The sequence below is a fragment of the Crinia signifera genome, chromosome 6 (genome assembly GCF_055691185.1).
Source record: "Crinia signifera chromosome 6, ASM5569118v1, whole genome shotgun sequence".
Classification (NCBI taxonomy): Eukaryota; Metazoa; Chordata; class Amphibia; order Anura; family Myobatrachidae; genus Crinia; species Crinia signifera.
This window is the reverse complement of record NC_139222.1, coordinates 252,883,442-252,909,427: the sequence shown is the minus strand read 5'-3', so window position 1 is coordinate 252,909,427 and position 25,986 is coordinate 252,883,442. Positions and strand designations below refer to the sequence as shown.

The 25,986-nt window shown below is 43.5% G+C and overlaps 1 protein-coding gene across 3 annotated transcripts in view; it reads left to right on the top strand.

Annotated features, from left to right (window-relative positions):
• Positions 1-23,624, top strand: part of IDE (insulin degrading enzyme) — an 86,987-nt gene extending 63,363 nt beyond the window's left edge. For all 3 annotated transcript variants that reach the window (XM_083149339.1, XM_083149338.1, XM_083149337.1), the window contains exons 16-25: positions 2,232-2,342; positions 3,381-3,501; positions 8,599-8,690; positions 8,940-9,051; positions 9,137-9,304; positions 11,660-11,932; positions 13,496-13,557; positions 16,472-16,544; positions 17,299-17,366; positions 19,973-23,624. In XM_083149339.1, coding sequence (XP_083005465.1) covers positions 2,232-2,342; positions 3,381-3,501; positions 8,599-8,690; positions 8,940-9,051; positions 9,137-9,304; positions 11,660-11,932; positions 13,496-13,557; positions 16,472-16,544; positions 17,299-17,366; positions 19,973-20,068 — 1,176 coding nt within the window. In that variant the 3' untranslated portion in view covers positions 20,069-23,624. The remainder of the gene's footprint in view (positions 1-2,231; positions 2,343-3,380; positions 3,502-8,598; positions 8,691-8,939; positions 9,052-9,136; positions 9,305-11,659; positions 11,933-13,495; positions 13,558-16,471; positions 16,545-17,298; positions 17,367-19,972) is intronic.
• Positions 23,625-25,986: the final 2,362 nt, after the last annotated feature.

The following is a 25,986-nucleotide window of genomic DNA, read 5'->3' as shown; positions in this document are numbered from 1 at the left end:
AGCCACAAATGTGCTGTAACCAAAAGCAACCAATGAGATACTCCGTCATTTCACAGGGTATGGATCGTTGGGTCTACAGCAAGAAGGTTGACACAATTAGGTCAACATGGGTTTAGGTCGACATAGGGTTTTTCACTTCTTTTTTTTTTTTAGCCGAATGTCAACACCGTAGACATGGATGCAGGTTAAAGAGCACCGCGTCCCCTCACATGGCTCGCTGCGCTCGGTTCACTATTTTATTCTCCCACCACGCTCTAGTGGATGGTAGGGCATGAAATACTGCCTGTCGGCTCAAAAAACAGTGACCAACCCTATGTCAACCTTTTGACTGTCAACCCAATGCTTGTCAACCATATTGCTGTAGACCTAATGACCATATCCCATTTCACTAGTGTTTCCCAGCCGCAGTCCTCAAGGACCCCTAACCGTGCATGTTTTCCAGATACCGTTGTTAATGCAAAGGTGTATTCAGTACAGGTTGACGCACTTTTTGAAAGATACCAAGTAAATTCTTAAACTAGAATAACGTGTTAATGAGGAGATCTGGAAAACTTGCACTGTTAGGGATCCCTGGGGACTGGAGCTGGGAAACCCGGCACTCCTTCCCTTTAGAAATGAAAATAATTGTGTTGGTTGCCGTGGGTTCAGCACATTCCTGCTTACAGCATCACTTCATTAACCAACCCCACTAGGTACTCTGCTAGGAACTCTGCTGTTCTTCTGTCCGAACTAACCACATCCTGCGCTGTGTGAGTACTAATTACATGGCTACCTCTGGGGGGCGCAATAGTCTGCCTCACTGCTGCTGATTCTCCCACGTCACCTGGCCCACGGGAGACTTGGTAGTGTAGACAACCCCTGCTGGTCACTGCTCATATGCCCTTATACTTGCTATGACCTGCATGCTCATGTACAGTGTCAGGGTCAGATGTACCAAGCTTCAAAAATAAAATGATAAAATGGAGACCAGCCAATCAGCTCCTACTTGTCATGTTACAGGCTGGGTTTGAAAAATTACAGGTAGAAGCGGATTGGCTGGTTGTTTATTACTCTCCATTGTATCACTTTTTGAAGCTTGATACATCCGGCCCTCAGTGAGCAAGGTAATTTACACTGAGAGGGTTTGAAATAAAATGATTTATTCTCCTAATAAAAAGTGACAGCAGTAGAAGTACACCTGAAGCAGAGTAGTTAATCTTATCGTTCGTTCTAGACACCGGCATCTTTCGAAACCCATGCAGTTCCTCTTTCCCGCCTGGGGTGTTACTCTTTGTTTTTGTGCTTCTAGCACATTGCAGTCTGTATTTCAGCACTGATATGCAGACCAGACCTAGAATCAGATAGCGGCACTATATCATTTAATTTTCATTATTATACTTTTTTTGTTTTTAGGGATTACACCTGTAAGCAATAATCATACAAAGTTTTGGCAGAAAATACATTTTGGTCGTTCCTCTAGGAAGGAATTTTAATCTTCTCGTCCGTCCTCGGTTTTAGGTGGCAGACATAATAGTATATTAGGAACTACAGTGCCGTTTGCAAGTTTTGAATGCAAAATACATTGGGCTTTTTGGCATAAGCACACCTATATATCCTCTAGTAGAATTACTGTAGATTATATCTTCTGCTTTTACTGTAGCAGCATTTAGTTGTGTTTTATACAGGGGTGCGCTTTTTAGTCACATTCTCGTCTAGGGATTGTGTGCACTTACTCTTAACACCAGTTACTAGACTAATGTCGCTTTATCTGTTGCATGTGTGATCTTCGGAATGTGGGACCCTCCTTGTACCCGTTACCTAAATGCGGGCAACAACGCAATATTCGTTATAATGCCGCCCTTTTCAGGTAACTAGGAACAAATGACATCACTGAGGCATGGCGTACATGTGCCTCATTATGTCAACTGTTCCCATCGGATTTGTTGGCCAATTATTGGTCCAGACCATAAAGTGTCCTATCAAACCTTCTAAAGAGGACCAGTGGAGGTGTTGCCTATTGCAGCCAATCAGATGCTAGCTATCATTTTATAAACTGTACTGGATAAATGATATCTGAAATCTGATTGGCTGTTAAGGGTAGAACCTCCACCTACGTCTTTTTAGAAGGTTCGTAACAGAATGACTCTTTACTGCTCATTACTACAGCGGTGGCGGGTGAAGTGATTGTCTGTTACCTAGTAATACGGAGTCCTCTGTGGGTGACGCACTGACACCAGTGGATTGTTTTTCAGCTCTCCGTGAAAGGCTACAATGACAAGCAGCATATCCTGCTCAAGAAGATCATTGAGAAAATGACCACATTTGAAATAGATGAGAAGCGATTTGAGATAAATAAGGAAGCGGTAAGTTTCCTCCCAGCCATATTGTTTATGTAAATCTAGAACGTGACTGCAGGGACGAGTCTACAGCTTTATTGGCGAGACCAACAGTCTAGAGCCGCCCAGTAACTGATGGGGTCCTCTGGTCACTGGGCTCGGTGAAAGAAGTGTGGTTTTAGATTTGCTGTAATTGGGAAGCATCTAGTGTTCATACTACAATGCGGCATCTTTCAAAACCTGTGCAGTTCCTCTTTCCTGCCTGGGGTGTCGCTCTCTGCTTTGGTTCTTCGAGCACAGTCTGGTTAGTATTTCAGCACTGAGATACAGACCAGACTGTGCTTGTAGAACCATAGCAGAGAGCGACACCCCAGGCAGGAAAGAGGAACTGCACAGGTTTTGAAAGGTTCAGGGTGCTAGAAGGAACGCTAAGCTTATATCATTTTACTAAGCCTTTAGCTGTTATGTTCTTGGAGAATTGCTGAAAAGGCTGCTCCCATTGTGTATAACAAGTACAGGAGCTAGAGCAGTGCTGGCTAACCTTGACACTCCATATGTTGTTGAACTACACATCCCAGAATGCCCTGCTACAGTTTTGCTATTTGGCCATGCTAAAAATGATGCAAGGCATGCTGGGTTGTGTAGTTTAACAGCTGGAGTGTCAGAGTTTAGAGCATTGGTACCAGACACTGCACTTTTAGCAACAGCCTCAGAACAGTTAGGGCTATTTTACATGCTCCTGCCGGGCGGTGAAACTCTGCACGGCCAGGAAGCCGTGCCGCATGCAGTAGTTTACAATGGTAGGGATGGCTACAGCCCAGTAGCTACAGCCCGGTAGCTGTCCCTTCCAGTGTGGGATCCGGCTGCGGCCGGGCCGTGGCCGTCCCGTGTGAATGGACACAATAGTGTCCATTAACAACTACTGTGTGCGGCACAGCTTTTGGCCGTGCGGGGTTTCGCCGCCCAGCAGGAACCGGAGCGTGTGAAATAGCCCTTAGAGTGCCTATAGCACGCGGTTGATTGAAACGCTAATGTCAATTTTGTGGTTGAAATTTTCTTTCTTAGTACATGAGGTCTCTAAACAACTTCCGGGCCGAACAGCCTCACAAGCACGCAATGTATTACCTGAGATTGCTGATGACAGAAGTGGCCTGGACGAAAGATGAACTGCGAGATGCACTAGAAGGTAAGTTATACAGAGATGACAGCGGTTACAGCCGTCCTCTATACATCATTCGCTAAGCCACCAGAGGTTCGTTGAATTTATTTAATATGCAAATGTTTCTGGCTGAAAGTTCTGTCCACGTAAACTCCATCTTCTCCAGCTAGAACATGCCTCAGAAGGGGGGTCCACTCCTAACTTGAAGCATCATGGGGTGCTCCTGCTGGGCGTCACTGAAGCTTTGTCTTCTGCGGGTGTCTGTAGGATATTCTAATGAGCAGCACGTCCGCACTAGGTGGTAACCTGATTTAATACATTAAAACGCCCTTTACACTTCTCAGCCAATCAAGCGTATCATCATGTTTTCTGAAAGTATTTAAGTATGTGACATTGTCCAATCACTGGACCTATGTGTCTGCATTTGCTGGCTCTGCGTATTCCATCACTGGTCAATTCTGCATCTTTCTTATTCGATTTTTAAAGCAAACATTTTTTTTTCAAGTAGACAAAGTAATAGTTTTCGTACATAGCTCATCGTTTTTATTTTCTGCATACACCATCCTCTTTCACACACTTTCACTGGACAATTCCATATATAAAACATGGGGGATGCCTTCAGTATACCAATTCCCGGCATCCTGTCTGCCTTCAGAAGACTGGCCCTAGAACATTGCACAGGTCAGGATGCTGACAGCCGATATCCCTATCGGTGAGTATGCAGGGTGCGGGTGGCCAGGGATTGGGGGGGGGGGAGAGGACTTGGGGTTAGTCTATGGCAGGGGTGGCCAAACCTCTCCTGTACATCAGGCAACCTGTGGATCTATAGCAGGAATGAATGCAGCAGGTTTTAAAATGTGACACCAGCTAGGGGATTTAGAAAACACGGGCCGTTGATAGATCTCGAGGACCGGTTTGTCCACCACTGGTCCACGGGAAGGTTAGGGTGGGCACATGGAGGGTTAGCATGCTTACCTGACCCGTCGGGATTCCCTCATCTGTATTCTAGAGAGCATGGGAATGTGCCAAGGAATGAATAAAAAAAATTAAAGGTACTTGTGTATTATCACGGCGCCCACTAAGCTATTTGCTTAATGGAGTACTCTGCGTAGGGAAACACATAGCATCGCATGGGCCATTGTAAGTGTGATGCGATCCGATTTTCCTATGTAATGTATTCAGTGCTCTTTTATTTATATTGTATAAGGGTGTACAATGACATTAGGTATACAATAATGACATACAATGAGGTTTTAGGCACCCACCACTATACATGCCACCCAAGAGTGGTGAGCGCAGCGGAACGCGTCCTCCGACCTTTTCATACCCCCCACTATCCACGTCGGTGTGGAGTTGATTTTATATAGCGTAGTGAGCCCGAAGCGTGACGAGCGGATGTGGAATACATGTAAAGTAATCCGTGTCCCCTCGCGGGGCTCGCTGCGCTCACCACGCTATATAAAATCAACTCCACGCCGACGTAGATAGTAGGGGTATGAAAAGGTCGGAGGACGCGTTCTGCCGCCCCTCGCGGAACTCGCTGCGCTCGCCACGCTTCGGCATACAATGATATAATTGTATAGGTAATGTAATGCCATCATACACCGTATATATGCGGGAGGTGCCATGCGATCCCCCGGGGCTAAGAGAGCAGTGAATAAATTACATCACATCGCACGGCCGTTACAATGGCCCATGCGATGCGATTTTTCCTACGGTGCCTTACGTAAGAAACTTAGGCGCCGTGATAATACACAAGTACCAAATTAAAAAACCTAAAATGAAATTTTAATGATTTTTTTCAACCTGTGGCTCTCCAGTTCCAGCATAGCTCCCTCTGAGCAGCTGGTAAAAGCATGCTGGAACTTGTAGTTGCACAACAACTGGGGAGTACCATATTCGCCAGGCCTGCTCTAGTTGGTGTCTATCTCCCTTTTGCGATTACATTGAGCCTACACCTTTAACATATAAGGGGTGTACACACGGTGCAATGTACTCTCAATTCAATCCCGAATCGAATCATACTGCGCCTGTACTCAATTGATTTAGACTAGATTGTACAGATATGCTAGGTCCACTAGAAGCTGCAATATAATGGCAGCACCTGAGATTCATGCTAGAATTGTTGCCCCTAGGTACAGAATGTTCCATAGGAAGAGCTGCCAAATAACCCGAGAGCACAGATGCATTATGGGTTTGAGGTTGTCTAGTGTTCTACAGTTTAGAGCCAGACAAATGAATAGATGAAGTTGGACTTTGCATGACGTCTGCTTCTCCATCCCATTCCCCATCGTTTGGGCTACAGACTACTGTGTCTACAGATGAATAGTTTTCATCTATTGTGTTGGAGACAATCCCATACTGTCGCTATGTATTTGTTAGCCGGACCCCCGGCGCTCCTGTTTGCGGATGTGTATAGACTTTCTCTGCAGACAGGAGCACGTTCACACTAGTTATTACTTTCCCTAGAACATCGCATTTCTATCTTTATGTATTTCCTCTGCTTGGAAACCTTTGTTTATGCCAGGGGTGATATTCGCCGCTGGTCTAATAGACCGTTTTCCAGTTCTATAATACTTCATTTGCCTTCCCCGCTCCCCTATAAATCATGTTCTGTGCTCTGCAGAAAGCACAGCTTTATCTCCATATACCACCTGAACAAGCAGAGCGATTTGCTCTGGAGCGTGAACACATGTGCTGGAAGATTGCAAAGCACAAACGGAGAATCTGGGTCAGGCAGCGAGTGGATTATAAGCAGAGACTCTGCTGCTGTCAATCAATGCAAAATGGGAACATCACACTCTTTCATTTACTTTGTTGGTTCAGTCTTCCTGTGCTCTACAGCCATGGTCAGGTTACGGACAACTGTTGCACTGGTGGCGGTGGCGGCGGCCTTCTTACCCTACAGCTATGTCTATGACTTCTGCATTGGGTGGTTTCATAGGGCAGGGTGGAGCGAGTTATAAAAAAAAAATATATATATATATGTGTGTGTGTTAACGTTTGCATTGAATGATTGACTTGGCGCACACATGCAGAAGATTTATTCCCAAAGTGAGTGACGGGTAGTCAGCATTTGTAGGCCTGAAACGGAGGATGGCTGGAAAAACAGGCGTGCTGGGAAAGTTTTCAGGGCGTTCCAAAGTCAGACGCTGCTGCTGCTGGGGAGCCCTCGGCATCTAAGGAGAGCAGTCCTGTCTGAGACGGCGTAGGGTGTGTCCTATGATCCCGCTTTTTTATGTAAATGTGGAGAGTGAGATACCGGCAACGGACGTCCAAGCATATATCATGTGATATCGCATCTGCAAATGCAGAATCAGGCCCTTCATCTATATTTCATTAAGACGACAGAATGTGTCTCTCGGAATCTCCTTGTGATCACAAACAGCAATTTTATTTAATACCAGCCTGCGCCTCAAATACAGGCTGATGGATTAATACATTCCTTCATTGGATTTATTGTGCATGCACCCACTGTGATTAGTGGGATCGCTGGGTGCATGCACCCAGGACAGCAGGCAGGGGATGGTGAAGGGCATGGGGTGGTGGGCAGCCCCATTACCATATGGGAATGCCCAGCATTTCATGCCCCTAGAGGGGGCAGGCAGCTGACATACCCAGATGTCGACTGCCCGTCCATTTCCTCCCGAGGGTACACGCATATGTAAGGTTTGTAAATGTATGTAAATATGTGTGGGTCTTCCACATCATTCAATGGTCGCTGACTGTGCGTGGGAACACACGCTGTAGGGGGGGGGGGGGGGGCGGCGACCCGGCACTCGTCGGCTGGGGTTTGGTAGACTCGCAAGGCTGCGAATTCGCCGGGTGAATGCAATCAACCAGAATAATCCCCTTAATGTAGTGGTACAGGAAGACATGGTCTGTGCTAACCAATAGCAACGGATCGGCTGTCAAACGTTCGCAGTCAGACTAATAAAAGCTAACACCCAGTTACAGCGTACGCATTCTATTTGCATAATGTTATTAAAGGATTCGACGGTACTTGTTTCCTAGCACGGCGCCCAGATTTTCTGCGTACGGCACCGGAAGGAAATCTCATCGCATGCGATTTATATTTTTTTTTTTAGTGTCTTTTTTTTTTTCTTTAACCATTGTACCTCAGTATATCGCATGGCATCGCATCATGTCCCGCAAAATCGCATGCGATTTTATAGGGTGTGCGATGCCATGACATAAGGTATACAATAATATGATTGTATGTCCCAAAAATAGGTTTAATGCACCCCCCCCCACACTATCCACGCCAACCAGAAGCGTGGCGAGCGCAGCGGTACGCGTCCTCTGACTTTTTCATTACCCCACTATCCACGTCGGCGTGGAGTTGACTTTATATAGTGTAGCGAGCCACCGAGCCCGAAGCGTGGCAAGCGGACGTGGATTACTTTACATGGATACCGCGTCCCCTCGCGCTCGCCACGGTTCGGGCTCGTGGCACGCTGCGCTCGCCCTACTATATGGTCAAAGTCAGTGAATAAATGAAAAAGATAGGATGCGATAAAAAACCCGCATCTGATCGCATTGCATGCCATACAATAATGTATGGCATACAGTTTTTTTATTGCATCCTAATGGCATGCGTTGAGATTTTTTTATCGCATCCTATCTTTTCCATGTATTAACTTAGCCCATTAAAAAGATAGGATGTTAAAAAAAAAAAATGCATCGCATGCCATACAATAATGGCATGCGATGTGATGCGATTTCAATACCCTGAATAGCCCACTACGCAAATGGCGTAGCGGGCGCCGTGCTAGGAAACAAGTACAGATTCTATATCTCTGGGAAAACCTGCTTTAAATGGAATATTGACCTGCCGACAAAATGTCATGTGTTTTAGTATCTTGGCTATTAGCTGGATTTATATCTTTCTAATGTTCCATAATTCTGATGCTTTAGATGCAGAATCACGTATCGCTTTGTGCATTATTGCTGGTGATTATTACAGTGGCCGTCGGCTATTTATAATAGTGTTAACACTCCATAGCTTTATTCCCGAGTGATCCTTTATTATAAAACCTGAGATTATCATCACAGTAAATGTTTTCACTCCATAACGGAGATTAGTGATGACGACCATTCAGTGGATCTCCCTGTCTGTTCCAGATGTTACTCTTCCCCGCCTGAAAGCCTTCATTCCTCAGCTGCTGTCCCGGTTGCACGTCGAGGCCCTTCTCCATGGCAACATAACAAGACAGGTATTTACTGCAGAGAACTTGTAGTACTTGTTGGGCTTCCTTACTGCGTACGATGAGGAGGTGCGTCTCCCAATACGTTATGGTAACTGCTGGGTGATGATACAAATATTATTTATTGTTGGTGATCCCATCACTGAGACTCCTCAGGCTCTTCTTTAAGCTATTCCCTGCTTCCAGTGGTACGGCATGCATCATGTACTTGTGACCCACTGGGTACCTATTCATTGACAATCGCCTCTTATATTGCAGGCTGCAATGGGTGTCATGCAGATGGTGGAGGATACACTTATTGAGCACGCTCATACCAAACCGCTTCTCCCGAGTCAGCTGGTCAGATACAGAGAAGTGCAGCTGCCTGACAGTAAGATCCAACGCTTCCCTACGCCATGCTGAGCAGCCACTAGTTTGTTCTGTATGTGACGCATTGCTTTTCTTGTGCTCTACAGAAGGCTGGTTTGTGTATCAGCAGCGCAATGAGGTGCACAATAACTGCGGCATCGAGATCTATTATCAGACGGACATGCAGAACACATCGGAGAACATGCTCCTGGAGCTGTTATGCCAGATCATTGCGGAGCCCTGCTTCAACACTCTGCGCACCAAGGAACAGCTAGGTGAGCAGCGGCCGATGCTAACGTAATGAGTACACCGCCTGTAGTGCTGTGGTAGAACACTAGTACATCCTGGCATGGCCAGCTGCCCTCCCGCATTTGACTTCATGATGTCATGGAAGAGAGTGCTGGGAAAAGGAATCTGAGCCACTGAAGGGACTCTAGGCTGCTGGCTACTGTCTAAAGGGCCCCATACACTGCAACCATTTGTCTGACCCTGAAGTCGCCATGAATGCGATGTATCTTATGGTGTACAATTGTACCATAGATATATCTGATGGGCTGGAAATGCCAGACAAACTATCATGTGATTTCCATGCGTTTCCGATAAATCAATAGTGCAGCCCTAGTTATCTAGGGGCTTGAAACCAACACTCACGGGACAGCGTTTCATGGATAGCACATTTGTTTTTCACTTTACAAACAATAAATCGGCCCAAATTGTTGGAATCTCATGAAATCATTCACAATCATTGTAGTGTATGCAAACCAATTACAGCGGCGCCACCCCTCGGCAGGTAGCACCGATGGTGCACTGGTTACTGTCCTGATTGCACGTGTTGGATTGTAAGACTGTTAGGAGGAAGGTGGGAGGACATGACTTCTCCTGTCTGCATAACCTCACATACTGTATGTCGCATTGGGATGGCCACAGTTCGGGACATTTAAAGTGAACCTTGCCATGTTACCTAAGCAAAGACCTGGCTAGTGCTTAATTAGGCTGGTTCCCCCTACCTAGGAAATGAGTGCTCTGAATGGCAGAACATTAGTCCTAACATGAAGTTCTACAGCAGGCATTAGACTATTATGCAGAGTTGCTGGCTCTAGGGAACGGGAGGAGATGAGGAGGTTCATTTGCTCCAGCTAGAAAGAATGCTGAGAGATTATAGTATTAGACCCTAGTATAAAGAAACCATCCCACCATTATGTGACCTATTGAGGATTGATAATGCACCTTTGTTACAGAAGCTAAGGTACGTTTTGAAAGTTATTTGTAATCTGCTTTACCTACGGGGACATGATAAAATCACCAGGAAGTCACTAATGTAGTATTGCAACATATACACCATTTATAGAATGCTAGAATTACACACGGATAATATTCATGTGAAGCTTTTGATTCTGTGGAAATGAGATCTCCCTGATTATACAACATTTAGATGTCTAGCAGGGACATCACCGTTTTGTGTTCAGAATTTGGGACTCTGATCATTAGACATGTATTGTACCATATTGCATGCACTGAGGCCCTTATTTTAGTTCACTCGCAAAGGCAAATTCCTTCTCAAATGGACAAAACCATGTGCACTGCAGGTGGGGCAGATGTAACTTGTGCAGAGAGAATTAGATTTGGGTGGGGTTTTACTTCAAAGTGAGATCTATATTGAAGTGTAAAAATAAAGCAGCCAGTATTTACCCTGCACAGAAACAAAATAACTCACCCAAATCTAATTCTCTCTACACATGTTACATCTGCCCCACCTGCAGTGCACTTGGATTTGTCCATTTGAGAAGGAATTTCCATTTGCGAGTGAACCAGAATAACCCCCCGAGTGTAGCTTTATAAAGATTGTTCAGTCAAACACCGCTTTAACTTTAAGGGCGGTAATTAGCCCCGGTAATTTATCAATTAGCCCCCTAACGTTGCAAATATAGTGGATTTTATACAAATGCATTGGACCCATTTTTCGTGAATGCGGCCACATATACTCTTGGCTCCGGGAACTTATCCCAGGTCCTATGTTTTCGGCATTTTTCAAACAGAAAAAAAAGACTACACTTGACTTGTCCAATAATGACCACTGGGGAAAAAAATTGTGATGTCAGATTTTATTTTTTTCCATCCCAAAGATTTTTAAGCGGATAATTAAATATTCCCCTATAGGCTCAACAGTGTACTGCTTAATAATATACAATTGGGATATATATCATGGCCAGAATCAATTTTAGGAAACCAGTAAAACTACAAGATCCATTGGAGCAGATGTATTAAGCCTGGAGAAGAGCTAAAGTGGAAGGAGATAACGCACCAGCCAATCAGCTCCCAACTGTCATATTTCAGACACAGCTGATGCGTTATCTCCTTCCACTTTAATACAGGCTTAATACATCTGCCTCATTGTTCCCTGTTTCTTTAGTAACAGTGGAGGGACAGGCAGCTTGCTACAAGTACTGGCAGTTTTATTGTCTAATACTTAAGCAGAGATTTGCTTGATAAACTCTCAACACTATGTACTAAAATCTCCCTGTAGATTTCGTGGTCATATAAATGGTGTTGTGCTAAGTCTCCACAGGTGAGTCTGGCTCCGGCTGGGAGAGAGATTTCACACAGTGAGCTTACTGCTTTATCTTTTGAAGGTTACATTGTGTTCAGTGGCCCCCGCAGGGCGAACGGGATCCAAGGCCTTCGCTTCATCATCCAGTCAGAGAAGCCTCCGCATTACTTGGAGAGCCGCGTGGAAGCTTTCCTGAAGACTACAGAGAAGTCGCTGGAAGAAATGTCGGACGAGGCCTTTCAGAAGCACATCCAGGCACTGGCGCTCCGACGCTTGGACAAGCCGAAGAAGCTATCTGCGGAGTGCGCTAAATACTGGGGGGAAATCATCTCGCAGCAGTACCACTATGACAGAGGTAAGAGCAGAGCTCTGGGCATGCGACTGCTGGTGTGCACAGACCTATGTGATCTGCCCCTTCCTAAAGGTGCTCACACACTAGAACGATTTTTTTGGCCGATTTCCGATAATTCGGCCGATATATCGTCCAATGTTTACCGATAATCGGTCGGAAATCGGCCGATTTCGGTCCGATGCGGGCTCCCGTGGATCTTTTGCTAAATCTTCTGATCTTAAGGTGCCCATACACTGCCTACGACGTCTCGCAGCAGTCTACGGACACCCGATAGCCTGCGAGCCGCAGGGACGCATGCGATCCATTGTGATGGATCGCATGCGTCCCTGCCTCGTCACCAGGAGGAACGGGTGGTTGGAAGGCCTGCTGGTCCGACCACCTGGTCGGACCCGACGCGCATCGGACCTGACGGCATGTCAGGGAGAGGCGATTTGGTCCGATTTACCGGGCCGATTGGTCGCAATCGGACCAAATCGCCTCGATGTATGGGGGCCTTTACATGCTGCTTGAAAGATCAGAAGATTTAACAAAAGATCCATAGGAACGCACAAGATTTGAAAGCTAATTTATGCGCACATCTTATGATCGCAGATCTTTCTAGTGTGTGGGCACCTTTAGAATCTGGAAATAACGAATTGTTACAGGGGTGCTCAAAGATGCAAAACTACAATAAAGCCAGGCAGCTGTACAATCCCCCTACGTACAATCCCCCTAATATGTTGCATTGATATTGATCTTCCTCTCTTGCTACTGCGTACTAGCTTTCCTATAATCTCCCCATTGCTCTCTTCCTGTAGCCTGTAAGCGCTCACGAGCAGGACCCTCCCTACCCTCTGTCATTTACACTTCAGATATACTCCATGTTGGCTGTGTTCTCTGTGGCCCCACAATGGTTCGCAACTGTTTGCTTAAAAGGTGACACATAAAGTGTATGGGTTATTGGGTCGACATACATTTGGTTGACCACTGAAGGTTGTATGGGCCCAGGTCGACATGGGCTTAGGTTGACAGGGACATTAGGTCGACATGGCGAAGGTCTATAGTGAAAAGGTCGACATGGGTTTTTCACAGTTTTTTTTGGTCCTGAATGTCAACATGGACACTGTATCGTTGCACCGCTGCGCTCACCATGCTCCAGGCGCGGTGCCTCACTACGCTCGGCACACTATTCTCTTCTCCCTCCACAATAGTGGATGGTAGGGCATGAAATACCGCCTGTCGGCACAAAAAGAAAGCAAAAATACCTGTCAACCGTCCCGATGTCGACCTAATGCTTGTGTCAGCTTAATGACCCTGTCAACCTTTTCAGGTGTCAACCTAGGCCTATGTCGACCTAACAACCGTATACCATATATAAATGTTATTTTAAGTTGTACAGTTATAATGTGCAGTTAGAATCTTCTGGTACAGAATGGGCTTTATCAGGAATAAATCGCAGCCTTGACCATTTTTGTGAAATAAAGAATAATTGAATAACAATATTTTATTTATCCACATTTATTTTTTGTATGCGTGTTACATGCTGTGAATGGGCTTAGATGTTGTTTTGCTTTTGTTTCCTTGCAGACAATGTGGAGGTGGCGTATCTGAAAACTCTGGTCAAGGACGATATACTAAAGTTCTTCAAGGTAATCTCAGCCTGCACACTCTATTGATTCCAGCAGAGAAATCTGGAATCAATAGATATCCTTCCAACTATCTATACTTTTCGAACACTCTCTCATCCGGCTGGACCCTGTGACATTACCCCTGCACTGCTATATGCATCAGGGGCTGTCACGCGCCCGACCCGACAGCAGAAGTGTTCTTTCTCCCAAAACAGTTAACCAGGCAGCCATAGATTTGGATACCAACATTGAGTGTACCTGTATACCCCACTGAGGATCCAACCCCAAAGATTGATAGGGGGCCAGACCAGTAACCTGAGAGATGATCCCAGGTGAATATCTGGTATGGCACACGTCGGGTTGGTCCAACTAATGGTAGACGCCGAGGAGCAACCTACTGTGGGAGTTATTCCATCTTTGTCTGTCAATCTTTGATTAAATTTATATGCGAATACTCCATCGGTTTCAATAAATAATAAAGTGCACAGCCGATTTGATAACAGGTATTATCCGATAAATGGAAAACATCAGATACAAGTGTATGTGAGCATAAGGGGCAAATTTGACAGTCACAATAACAGTAAGGGAAGGACGAATGTCCTGCATAAATAAGAAATAGAATTGAAGACTGTAATTTTTCACTTGCCCTGAAAAATAATCAGAGGGAGTGACGATACTGATCTATGCCAAGTTTTTAAAAAAAATTACCGCATGTCTGACCTGTATGTACTCCGACTAAATTATAGCAGAGCTAAACTTGCACGTGCGGACATCTTTATATATTTTTTTCTCTCTTACATACTATTTTCTATTTAAGAAATACACCAATAAAGTGAGAGAGTCATTTTCCTTTTAATATTATAAGTCTAATAAAAGTTACGTTTTAAAATAATCATCATTTCACCTCATTAAAAAATAAATTTATCAAAGAGTGCGCCCAAAAAGCACATTTGCTTTTTTGGCTTGCGTCTTAGCAAGCAATTTCTTTATTCTCTTCTATACACATGCCGACAACACATATAGTAGTGTACTATTGGTTCTGCATGTTCTGCCCACCCATTGATAGTGGAGTTTGTCAGCTCCTCTCACGGGATCAGGCGTTGCACCGCGCCAATCTTCTCAGAGATCCACAGCTGGCACATCCTGCACAAGTGGTAAAGCAAGAGGCCATGAGCCTCGCCACTCACTGCGCAGGAGATTCTCACACTGCCCGAAAAACACGGAAGGGGAAGGTTTGTATTAAGACCTGTTTTTGGTGAGGTTTGCTTTGATTAGCTTGGAATACTCAAGTTTTTGAGTTTCGATGATAAATCGGAAAATTCATGGCCACGCCCTCACACTCCTTTTAGTTCTTGGATCAGTCGCCTAAAACAAAAAAATCTCCCACTCAATCTCCATAGCTCAAGCATTGCTCGCCATTCTCAATCATCTGACCAAATATACCACATTTTTCCAGGACTACTACTACTTCCTCCTTGTGGAAGGACCTTTGCAAATTAAGTGTGGTGAGGAAAAACAAAAAAAAACTTTGCCCGTGCTAGCTAAGGTGTGGTATGACTCCTCGACGTTCTGGATCCCATTGGTCACTATAACGATGAGCCCAGGATGAGAATCCTGGGCACTGGTATTTTGACAGTGGGGGTGAGCACAAAAATAACCCCTTGCGGGCTCGGTGGCTTGCTTAGCATGTCACATATTCTATTCTCCCTCTGTGGGGGTCATGGGCCCCGACGAGGGAGAATACCCCCTATTGGTTGGAATTGCAACTGTCGGGATTCCTATGTCGGTATACTGACAGTCGGGATAGTCATCCGGCACCCAACAGCTGGACTAGTTATATATTGATTTTTATGTTTCGATTAAATCCTTTTCCTAGACGGTCAATGATGGCAAATACGTATCACCACATTTGGTGAATGTTATTTTATACACTGGTTATCCAGGTTCTGATAATGGCTGTCTTTCCGGAAACCTGATGTGCATGTGTATTTATTGTTACGACTAATCTCCGCTACCAGCAAAATGCGTCCTTGTCTTGCAAAAATCTTTTCAAGGCTGAAGAAGTAACCAAATTCAACAGGTTTACCTAAACTTTCCAGACGTCTGCTAGCTCAGTGGTTCCCAAACTGTATCTAATCACGGAACTCTAGAGCAGGACAGGCCAACCTGTGGCTCTCCAGATGTTGTCAAACTACAAATCCCAGCATGCCTTACCACAGTTTTAACACTCCCTTATAGCAAAACTGTGGCAAGGCATGATGGGATTTGTAGTTTGACAACATCTGGAGAGCCACAGGTTGGCCAAACCTGCCCTAGAGTATCAGCATGGGCCAAAGGGCCTAATTCAGACCCGATCAGAAGGGGGCGCGTTTATTCACATGTGCAAACCCCGGGACATGTGTTTTACATGTCATCCTTAAATTCAGTCGTGTGTAGGACCCAGCTGTCCATCTGGCACTTCTGGCAAATGCCAAAAGGGATGATGGCCTGTTGGGCCACTCTGGCCTACCCTTCTCTTTGTCCATGGCCGGCATAGGGGTAAATTAGGGCATGCCACAAGGCCTGACACCCCTCCATTGTGGCAAGCCCTCTTGAGCCCTGGCTGCCTTCCAACCCCCTCCTCTTGTCGTGCACATGGACATCCCAGGGCTGCACATCATCCACAGTCCATCCCAGTATATGTGGTGAGTGGCAGGGTTATATTTCTGTTTATCCACATTTTAGGATTGCCAGCCACAAGCACTGGTTTTGCCTATTACATTGACCATAAATAATTTGAATATGTCCTGGACCACCAACCCAGAGCACCCCCGCAAGTGCTCCAGCACCCAGTTTGGGAGCCACTGTCCTCGGGTATAAAGTTTTTTTGTTTGATTTGATAGATTACTTGTTGATTATGGACATGTGAGAACACTAATCACTATTTCTATCTCAGGATCTGCTGGCAGTGGAAGCTCCGAGAAGGCACAAAGTGTCTGTGCACGTACTGTCTAGAGAGATGGAGCTGTGTGAGTACTTTGTATTGTTCTATGTAGGGAAACGTTCTGTCATGTACTTCATGTGCTGCATTGGTCAGAAGTACCGGGGTATGTACACATTGTATTGGTTGACTGGTAAAAAATACACTGGGGGGGGGTTTAAGGTTTTCCCTAATACTTTATTAACTTTCCACGTGGACATGTATTCGGAATAGTAACCTGTAGTGAGTGAAGATACACATTTGTACTGATAGTGGGTCACCTAGCATGAAACTTGCGTTGACCATTCATCTGTCAACATTTTGTACCTGTTGACCTGATTTATGAAGACCATTTGGTGTTGACCTATTGACTTTGAACCATAATATTGTTGATCCCGTTAATCTACACCAAGAGAAGAGGTAGGACTCTGAGGACGGGGCTGGACTCTGAGGACGGGGCTGGACTCTGAGGAGGGGGCTGGACTCTGAGGACGGGGCTGGACTCTGAGGACGGGACTGGACTCTTCTATGACCACTTATAGAGATCTGATGCACAGACAATGATTGGTTCTTGTGGAATATATTTTTGGACTCCTCATTTATTGTTCCCTTTATATCCTGGAAGAGGAGGACAATAGTCCTCAAGAATGAAAGGATCGTTCTTATTGGTCTTCTTTATCCTCTACAATATTTGCCTATTAACTCAGTGTTTCCAGTATTAGTAAAACTGGTCTGATTTTTACTCTTTGCAAAAATAAATAGCTTTTGTCTAACATGTTTTATTTTCCATTTCTTATACTTAGCTCCTGCCGTGGGGGAGTTTCCTAGTCAGAATGATGTTGATCTCGCTCCAGCACCAGCTCTTCCTCAGGTATGATATGGTATAGACAAGCTTCTATCCGCCATCAGTGTTCTGCTTAGAGATCCCTGTAGACTTCCTCCTGTTGTGTGCTGTCACTGTATCTTCTGGGATGCGTTCAGCATCCCATCAGCGGCAATGCCGGAGTTCACGTTACTGATGCCAGCATCCTGGCTACAGCCATGTGACCGGGATGCCAACTGTTAGTGTACCGGAGTGGGGGGCTTATGGTTAAATAAAACAATATATCAAACAAAGAGAGCACTTGGAGTATAAAATGTAGAAATAATGTTATTCACATAAAAAGAAAACAATCTAAAAAGCAGCTATTCAATCTGTCTATATAATATTAATATATTAATACAGTCTATTGACCTGATTCACTCACTCATTAAGTGTTCTTAAGTTCAATCCTCAAATAGAGTTAGATCCATTTGGTATGGGACTCCTTCTCATTAAAGGTATAGTGTATCCAAATGAGTGTGTCGGTACTGGAGACAAACACCCAATGATATTGATATGCTCCAAGGTAAGTAAATGTTGTGTAATCTCACCCGCATTTAGCACAGCTCATTGTATCCTCAAGAGAATCGTATGGCACCTGTGCTCACTCTGTTGTGTCAAAGCTGGCCATACATCAGAAAGATCGATCTTAAGATCGATTGCGCTCATGATTGTGTACAATTTCCCTTGAAATCCCCGGCAGTCCTTGGTCCAATCTACTCACAATCCATCATACAATCAGTCATACAATCCATCTGCTGCATGATTGTGTACACAAGATGTGCACACAATCTGTATACAATCCATCATACAATTAGTCATACAATCCATCTGCTGATGGATTGTATGATTGTGTACATAAGATGTGCACACAATCTGCATACAATCAATTGAGATTGTATGATTGGGTACAATATCTTTCTGATGTATGGCCACCTTATAATGTCACTGTGGCTGTGCCGTTTGCACAGCGCCGCAGCAGCCAGTCCGAGTGTGGCAACCCAGTGGAGACTCTCTGGCAGTATAATGGATCCCGGCGGTCAGTGCGCTATAGATTTTAATTGCGCACTCATCAGAGCCGAGGATTGAACACTTAATAAATGAGTGAATCAGGTCATTAGACTGAATTAATATATTGATATTAAATAGACAGATTGAATAGCTGCTGTTTAGATTGTTTGTTTGCTTTTTATGTGAAATAACATTATTTGTACATTTTATACTCCAAGTGCTCTCTGTTTGATATATTGTTTTATGTATAGTGTTCCAGTAAACTAAATGGGAGCTGCTGTATGTATAATCTAACAGGTGTGTTAATTAACTCTCTAACTCAGCATATCAGTACATAGAAAATTTGGCATGAATATTCACTACAAATATATTTACTATTATGATTGTGACTAATATCGACTTAAAAATTCTTGACATAATTTTCATTGTCTGCACCCGATTTTTATGTTTTTATTTGTCTGGGATTACGGTTAAGCCATGTGGCAGGGAGGTTAGGTTTAGGTGGTGAAGTCTGAGGGTTACAAGTAGATGCTAGCAGTGAGGGTAAGGCTCCAGGGAGGTTTAGTATACTTACCTGACTCCTGTGGGGATTCCCTCCTTTGGGACTGTGAGGATACGGGATCGAGAATCACTCAGACTCCGAGCAGATCAAACCAAAATACGGTTTATTTTTTCACAGCACACACAAGTAGATAAAGACAGGAACAAGAGGCAAAATGTAGCATAGAAACATCCAGGTAGCAGTTCAAGTCCTTGTAGCATCACAGTTCCAAATCACAAAGCTATCACTCTCCACACAGCCGTGATAGCAGATGTTCCACACAATAGCGTAGTAGGATGCCCACCCCGGGCAAACGATGTGTTCCACAAGATCCAGTGGAGGGTATGACCCCTGAGCCAGGATTGCGACTAACATGAGGAGCCGGCATGTGTACAAGTCATTTTAAAACCTTCTAAATTCCCACGGTGCACATACCAAAAGTGGGCTTGCACTGGTTCTCGATCGGTGGATTTAAGAGTCAGGTATATCCCCCCCCAGGTAATCTACAGCTGTCCATCTGCTGCTGCCCCCCCCCCTGCTGGGTCCGGTTCCAGTAAGTCTGCTAGTGACAAGAGATATGCAAGGGAGTGTCAATACAAGGAACAATAACCAGCTGATTGTGTTATGTGCTGATCACCCCCTGTGAAGATTGTCCCTCAGCTATCACTCTCCTGTAAATAGCAGGAACAATAGTATGGTAATTAGACATAACATTTTGGTGAAATCATACACTGCTCTTTCCTGGGTATTTCCTGTCCGACCATATTTGGGCAATAGTCTAATACTATGGTTCTGGAAATACACACAGATTTGGGGAATAGAACAAGAGGGTACAGACGGACTAAAAAGTACATTAATCACTACACCTAATAAAATATAATAATTACAGTCTTACAGTGAGTCTGATAACTTCACAGGGATGTCGGCGCCAGTTTACTGAATGCCAACCGCAGGTTTTTCGTATGCTTTCCCATCTTCTAGGCTTACAAAATTCTACATTCTACTACAATGGGTGGGGGTGGCTGGTAGAAATGCTAATTACTGTCCTTTCTTATTCACACAGCCTGATGTCATTACGGACATGACTGAGTTTAAGAGACGTCTACCTCTCTTTCCTCTCGCCAAGCCACATGTCAATTTCATGGCGGCGAAACTATGATCCAAGCAACAGGAACACAAAGCGATCTCGTCAGGAAATAGAAGTTCTGGTTTGGGAATGAGTGAAAATCACAAGAACAATAGTAGTATTTTGTGAATTGACCTTCAGTAGGATAAAAAAAATGAATCTAGCTAAAAAGGGGGTTGATAGGTGTGTGTTTCATTGTAGCTGTGCCTAAGGCAGAATGCTGTAAGGATTAGTATTACCCTAAGACTCCCTGCTTTAGGGCGGTGCGACTAGACGCATTAAGAGATGCTGAATAGTAGAGAAATAACACGTGGGGGCAGATTTATCAAAGAATAAGTACCGACCAATTAGCTCCTAACTGTCTGTTTATAGGATGTGTTGGAAAATTGACAGAAGCTGATTGGTTGGTAGTTTATCTCTCTATGCTTTGATAAATATGCCGCATCGTTTCCACTATCAGTTTAACATGTTAAACAGTGTGACAGCATCTTAACGCCCCTTAAGTTGTGTATGTTTTAGCCTTATTACGATACAGCAGGATTACTTTGTAGATTTTTCCATCAAAAAGGACGTTTTATGCTGTTTGAACAGCTCGTGTGGCAAGTTAGGTGCCCGTCTGTCCGATAATCGCACATCCATCGGAATAATACACATATCATAGCTGGGACATTAAAGCCTCCACACCTTTTTTAATCGCCTAAACTATATTTATTGTAATACACAATGGTTTGACATTTATTATGCTGCATAACGAACACTGCCTAGGCTGTAATTTATAGCAACATATCGGAGGGTTGCTACGGGTTACAACGCCATGCCCTGTGCGTCCGTGTCAGCGGGGGACTGATAAGCTAAAGAAGGTGGTGCATAGCAACCACTCACACTGTCCTTTTTACCGTGCAGTATAAAATTGACAGTGAAAGGAACGATTTGCTTTGCTTATGGGTAAGCCCATATTTTAGAGTCATGTTAATTAAGGACTTTAAAAATAGCCTAATTTATTGTAATGTAATTCCTGTCTTAAAATGTTACAATTTTATAGAACAATAAATAATTGCACCTAATAAACACGTCCCTGTAAAATAGCTTCCAATATTTATATTGTGAAGGAAATGGTTTAATTTATTTTTTATTTGTTTTGGGGGTTACCATTACTAGGTTGTCAGCATATAAGTGGCGTAGGTTTCGTAGCGCTCATTGCCTGCGGATACCTTCGGAATCGTCCCATGTTTTTACGACCAGAGGGAGGTTTTATAAGCCAACCGGTGACATGCTGAGAATATCTACCAAACAGATGTTGTATTTATTATTTCTGACTTTTGATCTCGCATCTCAGGGTTCCTCTGATTTCTTGCCCCTTTAGACTTTATAAATAAAACGGTCTTATTTCAAAAATATATTTTGTTTATATTTTTTTTTTACCCAGTTTTCTTTCTTTTGTGATATCTACAGTCTTCTAACCACATCACATTGATATAAGTTGAGTAGAACCTCCACTTTTGGTTCTAGCAATGTCGCCGTATAATGGATGCATCACCAAGACTGTGTGAATAAAGGCAGCCATTTTGTAGCTTGAACCAATATATTTATGTGCTGCTTGTCTAGGCTTTATTATTCTTCACATTCACTACAGAATGGCTGTGTATAAGTGATTGATCCAAATGGTCCACCTACCATCAATGGAAACAGCCATTTTGTGGACTTAAACAGTGTTCCAGTTATAGTAAATATTTGTTGACGTCATAAAATCTGCCCCCCTCTTACATTTTGTACGAGTATCCTTTTGTAGTTCATCCTGGTAATTATCAAAGCTTGTAAGTGCATGTTGGAGACTCCCATGCACCATACTAGAGGTGCCAAGAACTGTAGACAGAATGGCTTCCTCTAATCCACTTCTTTTATTACTGTATATGTTTTCATATACGCCGACACCACATATCTGCAACATCCTGGTTATAAAGGTTTCCATAGAAACACTCACTGTTACAGTCGCCAACCGTATATGTCCCATTACCTCAGATACCTCAATATTATAGTGTTCTTATAACTGAAGTTTTCCTGGTAAAATCTGTACTACTGCCTCACACGTTCTTCACATGAAATTCCCATAAAGCTCGGAATGCGACACACTGTTCTAGTGTTCATTGTAGCACCCTGCATCTTTCACCACCCGCAGAGTTCCTCTTCCCTGTCTGAGCTCTGTGCTGTAGTGTTCCTAGCGCAGTATGGGCTGTGTTTCAGCACTGATATGCAGACCAGACCTGGGATCTCAAAGATGCAGGGTGCTAGAATGAACACTATGTTCCACACGGACTTAATTTGATGAAGGCTATGAAAGAAGCCTTAATGGGTTTTGATACAGCATTGATAATTTTTTTGTGGAAAGTCGATAAAAATATATATTTACCGTATTCATCTGGCTGCTAAATGAGACTGGCAAAGTTCTATGTAAACTTAGCATCCTAAAACTAATTGGTGACTTTTTGGTAATTGATCTGCAAGGTGTGGAGGAACCAAGATAAATGTCATTAAAAAAAAACAAAAACAGTATATTGATATTTGCCTTAATATATGACACATTTAGCCTCATGTGGCAGCTGCAGCCCATGTAGTTGGGATTGTGCTGTCTACTCAGTGTTGTTTGTGTGTGTTTTGTGTGGTGTTGATCTTAAATCGCACCCACAATACTGGAAGTACTTTCCTTTAAATAATGAAGATTTTAAAAGGTCTTACTTCCACATGTATATGCAATTTGTATTATTTCCCATGATAAATATTATTCCTTGTAACCAATATTTATTTAGAAGCCGTTGTAGCATGATCAGAGACCAACCAAGAATGCTACAATTCATTTTTGATTTAGAAACCTTTCTGCTTTAGAAAAGTTACATTGGGAGGGGGATAGCATATACTTAAATGTCAGTTGGTGAGCAGATAACATCTCTATATACTGTATTTTTAAAATATCTGACCTGTGGCTTTCTGTATAAAATGCCTGTCCCTGTTTGATCTGCTGGCCACAAACTCGACAGGGCATGCTGGGACTTGTAGTGGTTATTACTCACGGACAGGCTAGCGTTCTCTACACTTGTGGACTATCTGACAGCTGCTTTGATACAGAGACCACTACTAATGAGAGGTCTCATATGGATCATTGACGGCTTTCTAAAGCAAGTTATTACTTAACAATACAAAAACAAGGGGTGCTAGAATTAGTAACGTTTCTTCTGAATGCAATTAATATGGCCTTATGCTGGAAATGTACTTTATTTGTATCGTTTTAGGGTTTTGACTCTAGATTATATGCAATTTTTTTCTGTATTTTGCGTCACTTTATTTACCATTTTTAACACGGAGATATCTCAGACAAATGAATGGATTTTGTGGATAAAATCCTCCGTAGCTGCAGTGTTCCAAAAGCAATACCAGACTACCTAGTGTACATACAGCACTGCCGCTGGTTTTACCGTCGCCTATTAGATCTTCATGCATTTTTTGTCTTCTGAATTGATTGCATTGTACACAAGTCTTGCATTGTACGTCATTTGAGTGACCGCTGTTTACAATAAATAAATTGGTACGTAATGCCGGTACTTCCTGTGTGATTTCTGGGAAAGATCGAGGGTTTATGCATGTATGAAATGAAATCTCAAAAACTATCAACGTTTTTTAGAACGATTTAAGAAATGAGGACTGGTGCATCTAGTCTGCCCATGTACATGCGTACCCTTACACACTAGGGTTTGTTTTTGTTGGGAAGTATTAACCACCCAGAATTGTGGGAGGAAACACACACAAGCATGGGGAGAATATACAAACTCCACACCGTTAGGGTCATGATGGGAATTGAACCCATGACCTCAGTGTTTAGGCAATAATGTGAAGCATTACATTATCCATGCTGATGTTTATGATACAAAATAAAAACATTTTCTGATTGGTTGTGTAGATAGAGATGAAATGTTAGAATGTCGTCATGAGCGTCTTAGGGGTCCCTAACAAATATAGCGTGTACGCAGCTGCACCGCTGATATAGTTCGATATATCGATGGTGCTCCTAGTTGTCTAGTACATAGGGGCTTTATCTTTATGGGCTGTGAGAGGAAATTCTTTCCACTTACTGAATGGACCATGCTACTTGGCATCGGTCAAGGTTCTCTAGGAAGGGCCCAGGCCAATGTTAATATTTGTTCACTTCTTTATTTGTGTATATGTGTATTTATTTTATAAAACAAAAAATGTAATTTATCCCTGGTGCCAGAAGTGGGCCTAATTCTACTTGACATTGGTCTGTAACACTGAGGTGCGAGGCCCTACACCAAAAATGAAGGACGTTTACCATATACTGTATGCGTTTTAGATTAAGGTACATCATTGCTGAACCATCCAAACTGCTGTCAAATCTGATTATTTATTTTTTTTTGGGGGGGGGGGCGGAAAAAATCACCCATTCTATAATTTTAAACCCGCCGGGAAGACTTCTCCCCTTTCCTATTCATTATAATACTGTATACCTTTTCAGGCAGCAGTTACTATTGGTCATGTAACTAGGAATTATTTTTGTTTTACTATAACAATGTATTGAGATATGAATTATAAAGAGTGGTCACGTTCTCTTACGTTTCTGTATGTGTAAATGGAATACATGGTTAAATGACTAGAATGAAGTGTGTTCCATTCTGCAGGTGGAACTCTTCGTGTCTGAAAGGTATGCAGTCATTGGATAGACAATTTCTAGGTTGACCACTAATGGTCGACACCCAAAAAGTGTCCGCATACCAAAGGTAGACACAAGCTCAAGATCGACATGAGTTTTTATGATTTTTTTTTTTTTTTAAATGTGGTTTTTCATACTTTACTATCCAAGTGGGCATAGAGTGGGAATATAATAGTGTGCCAAGCGCAGCGAGGCACTGCGCCCGAAGCATGGCGAGCAAAGCGGAACGTATATACAGTACCAGTGATGGTTAACCTTGACACTCCAGCTGCTGTTGGACTACACCTCCCAGCATGCCCTGCTACAGTTCTGCTATTTGGCCATGCCAAAACTGATGCAGGGCATGCTGGGAGGTGTAGTTCAACAACAGCTGGAGTGTCAAGGTTAGCCATCACTGATATATATTTACGGTGTCCATGCCGATGTACGATTACATAGACACCGAAAAACTGCCTATGTCGACTATAAGCGCGTGTCGACCTTTTGGCAGTGCCGACCAAAGGTATGCCTACCCTTTTTAGGTGTCTACCTAGTCACTGTCGACCATGATTGGTATTAGCACTGCCTATCATCTATACCGTAACCATTAGAAAATGAATGGTCAGTATTTGAAAGCTCCCAATGCATAATTAAGTCAGTAACATCTGCAGCCTTGGAAAGGGCACCGCAGCCATTTCATGCAAATAGCTCAAATAACCCATTCAATTATCATCCCCTAGCAATTGGAGTAACCTTATTTTAATCAGCAGGAACAGTCTGGCAACATTATGTATTACATTGTTACAATGGTAATTACAACAAAGATGTGCCTTCTGCACTTTCTTCAGCATTGATTCATTATGTGCACCTTCCTTTGTCGGAATTAAACATAGTGGATTTCACAGAGACTATTTAGCTTTTCTACATCCATCTTATAATTCGGGTTATTAAGCCGAATGTAGCCAGTTCCTACATCTGGTGAAAGACGGAAACATTTTATATACAAGGTGTACCCTATTAGAACGGTCAGCCTGATTTCCCAGCTGCTAAGAGAAAACTTTATAATACCAGTCAAGTTCATATATGTGCATAGCATACTTGCCTACCTGACCCTCTCCATTAGGGACAAAATGCTCTGTTCCTGGACTTCCCTGGTAATGTAGGATTGCCAGCACCTGTGGTGACACCTTTCTTATCAGTTAACTAGCTCCCCACAGGTGCTGGCAATCATACATTATCCATACCTCCCAGCATG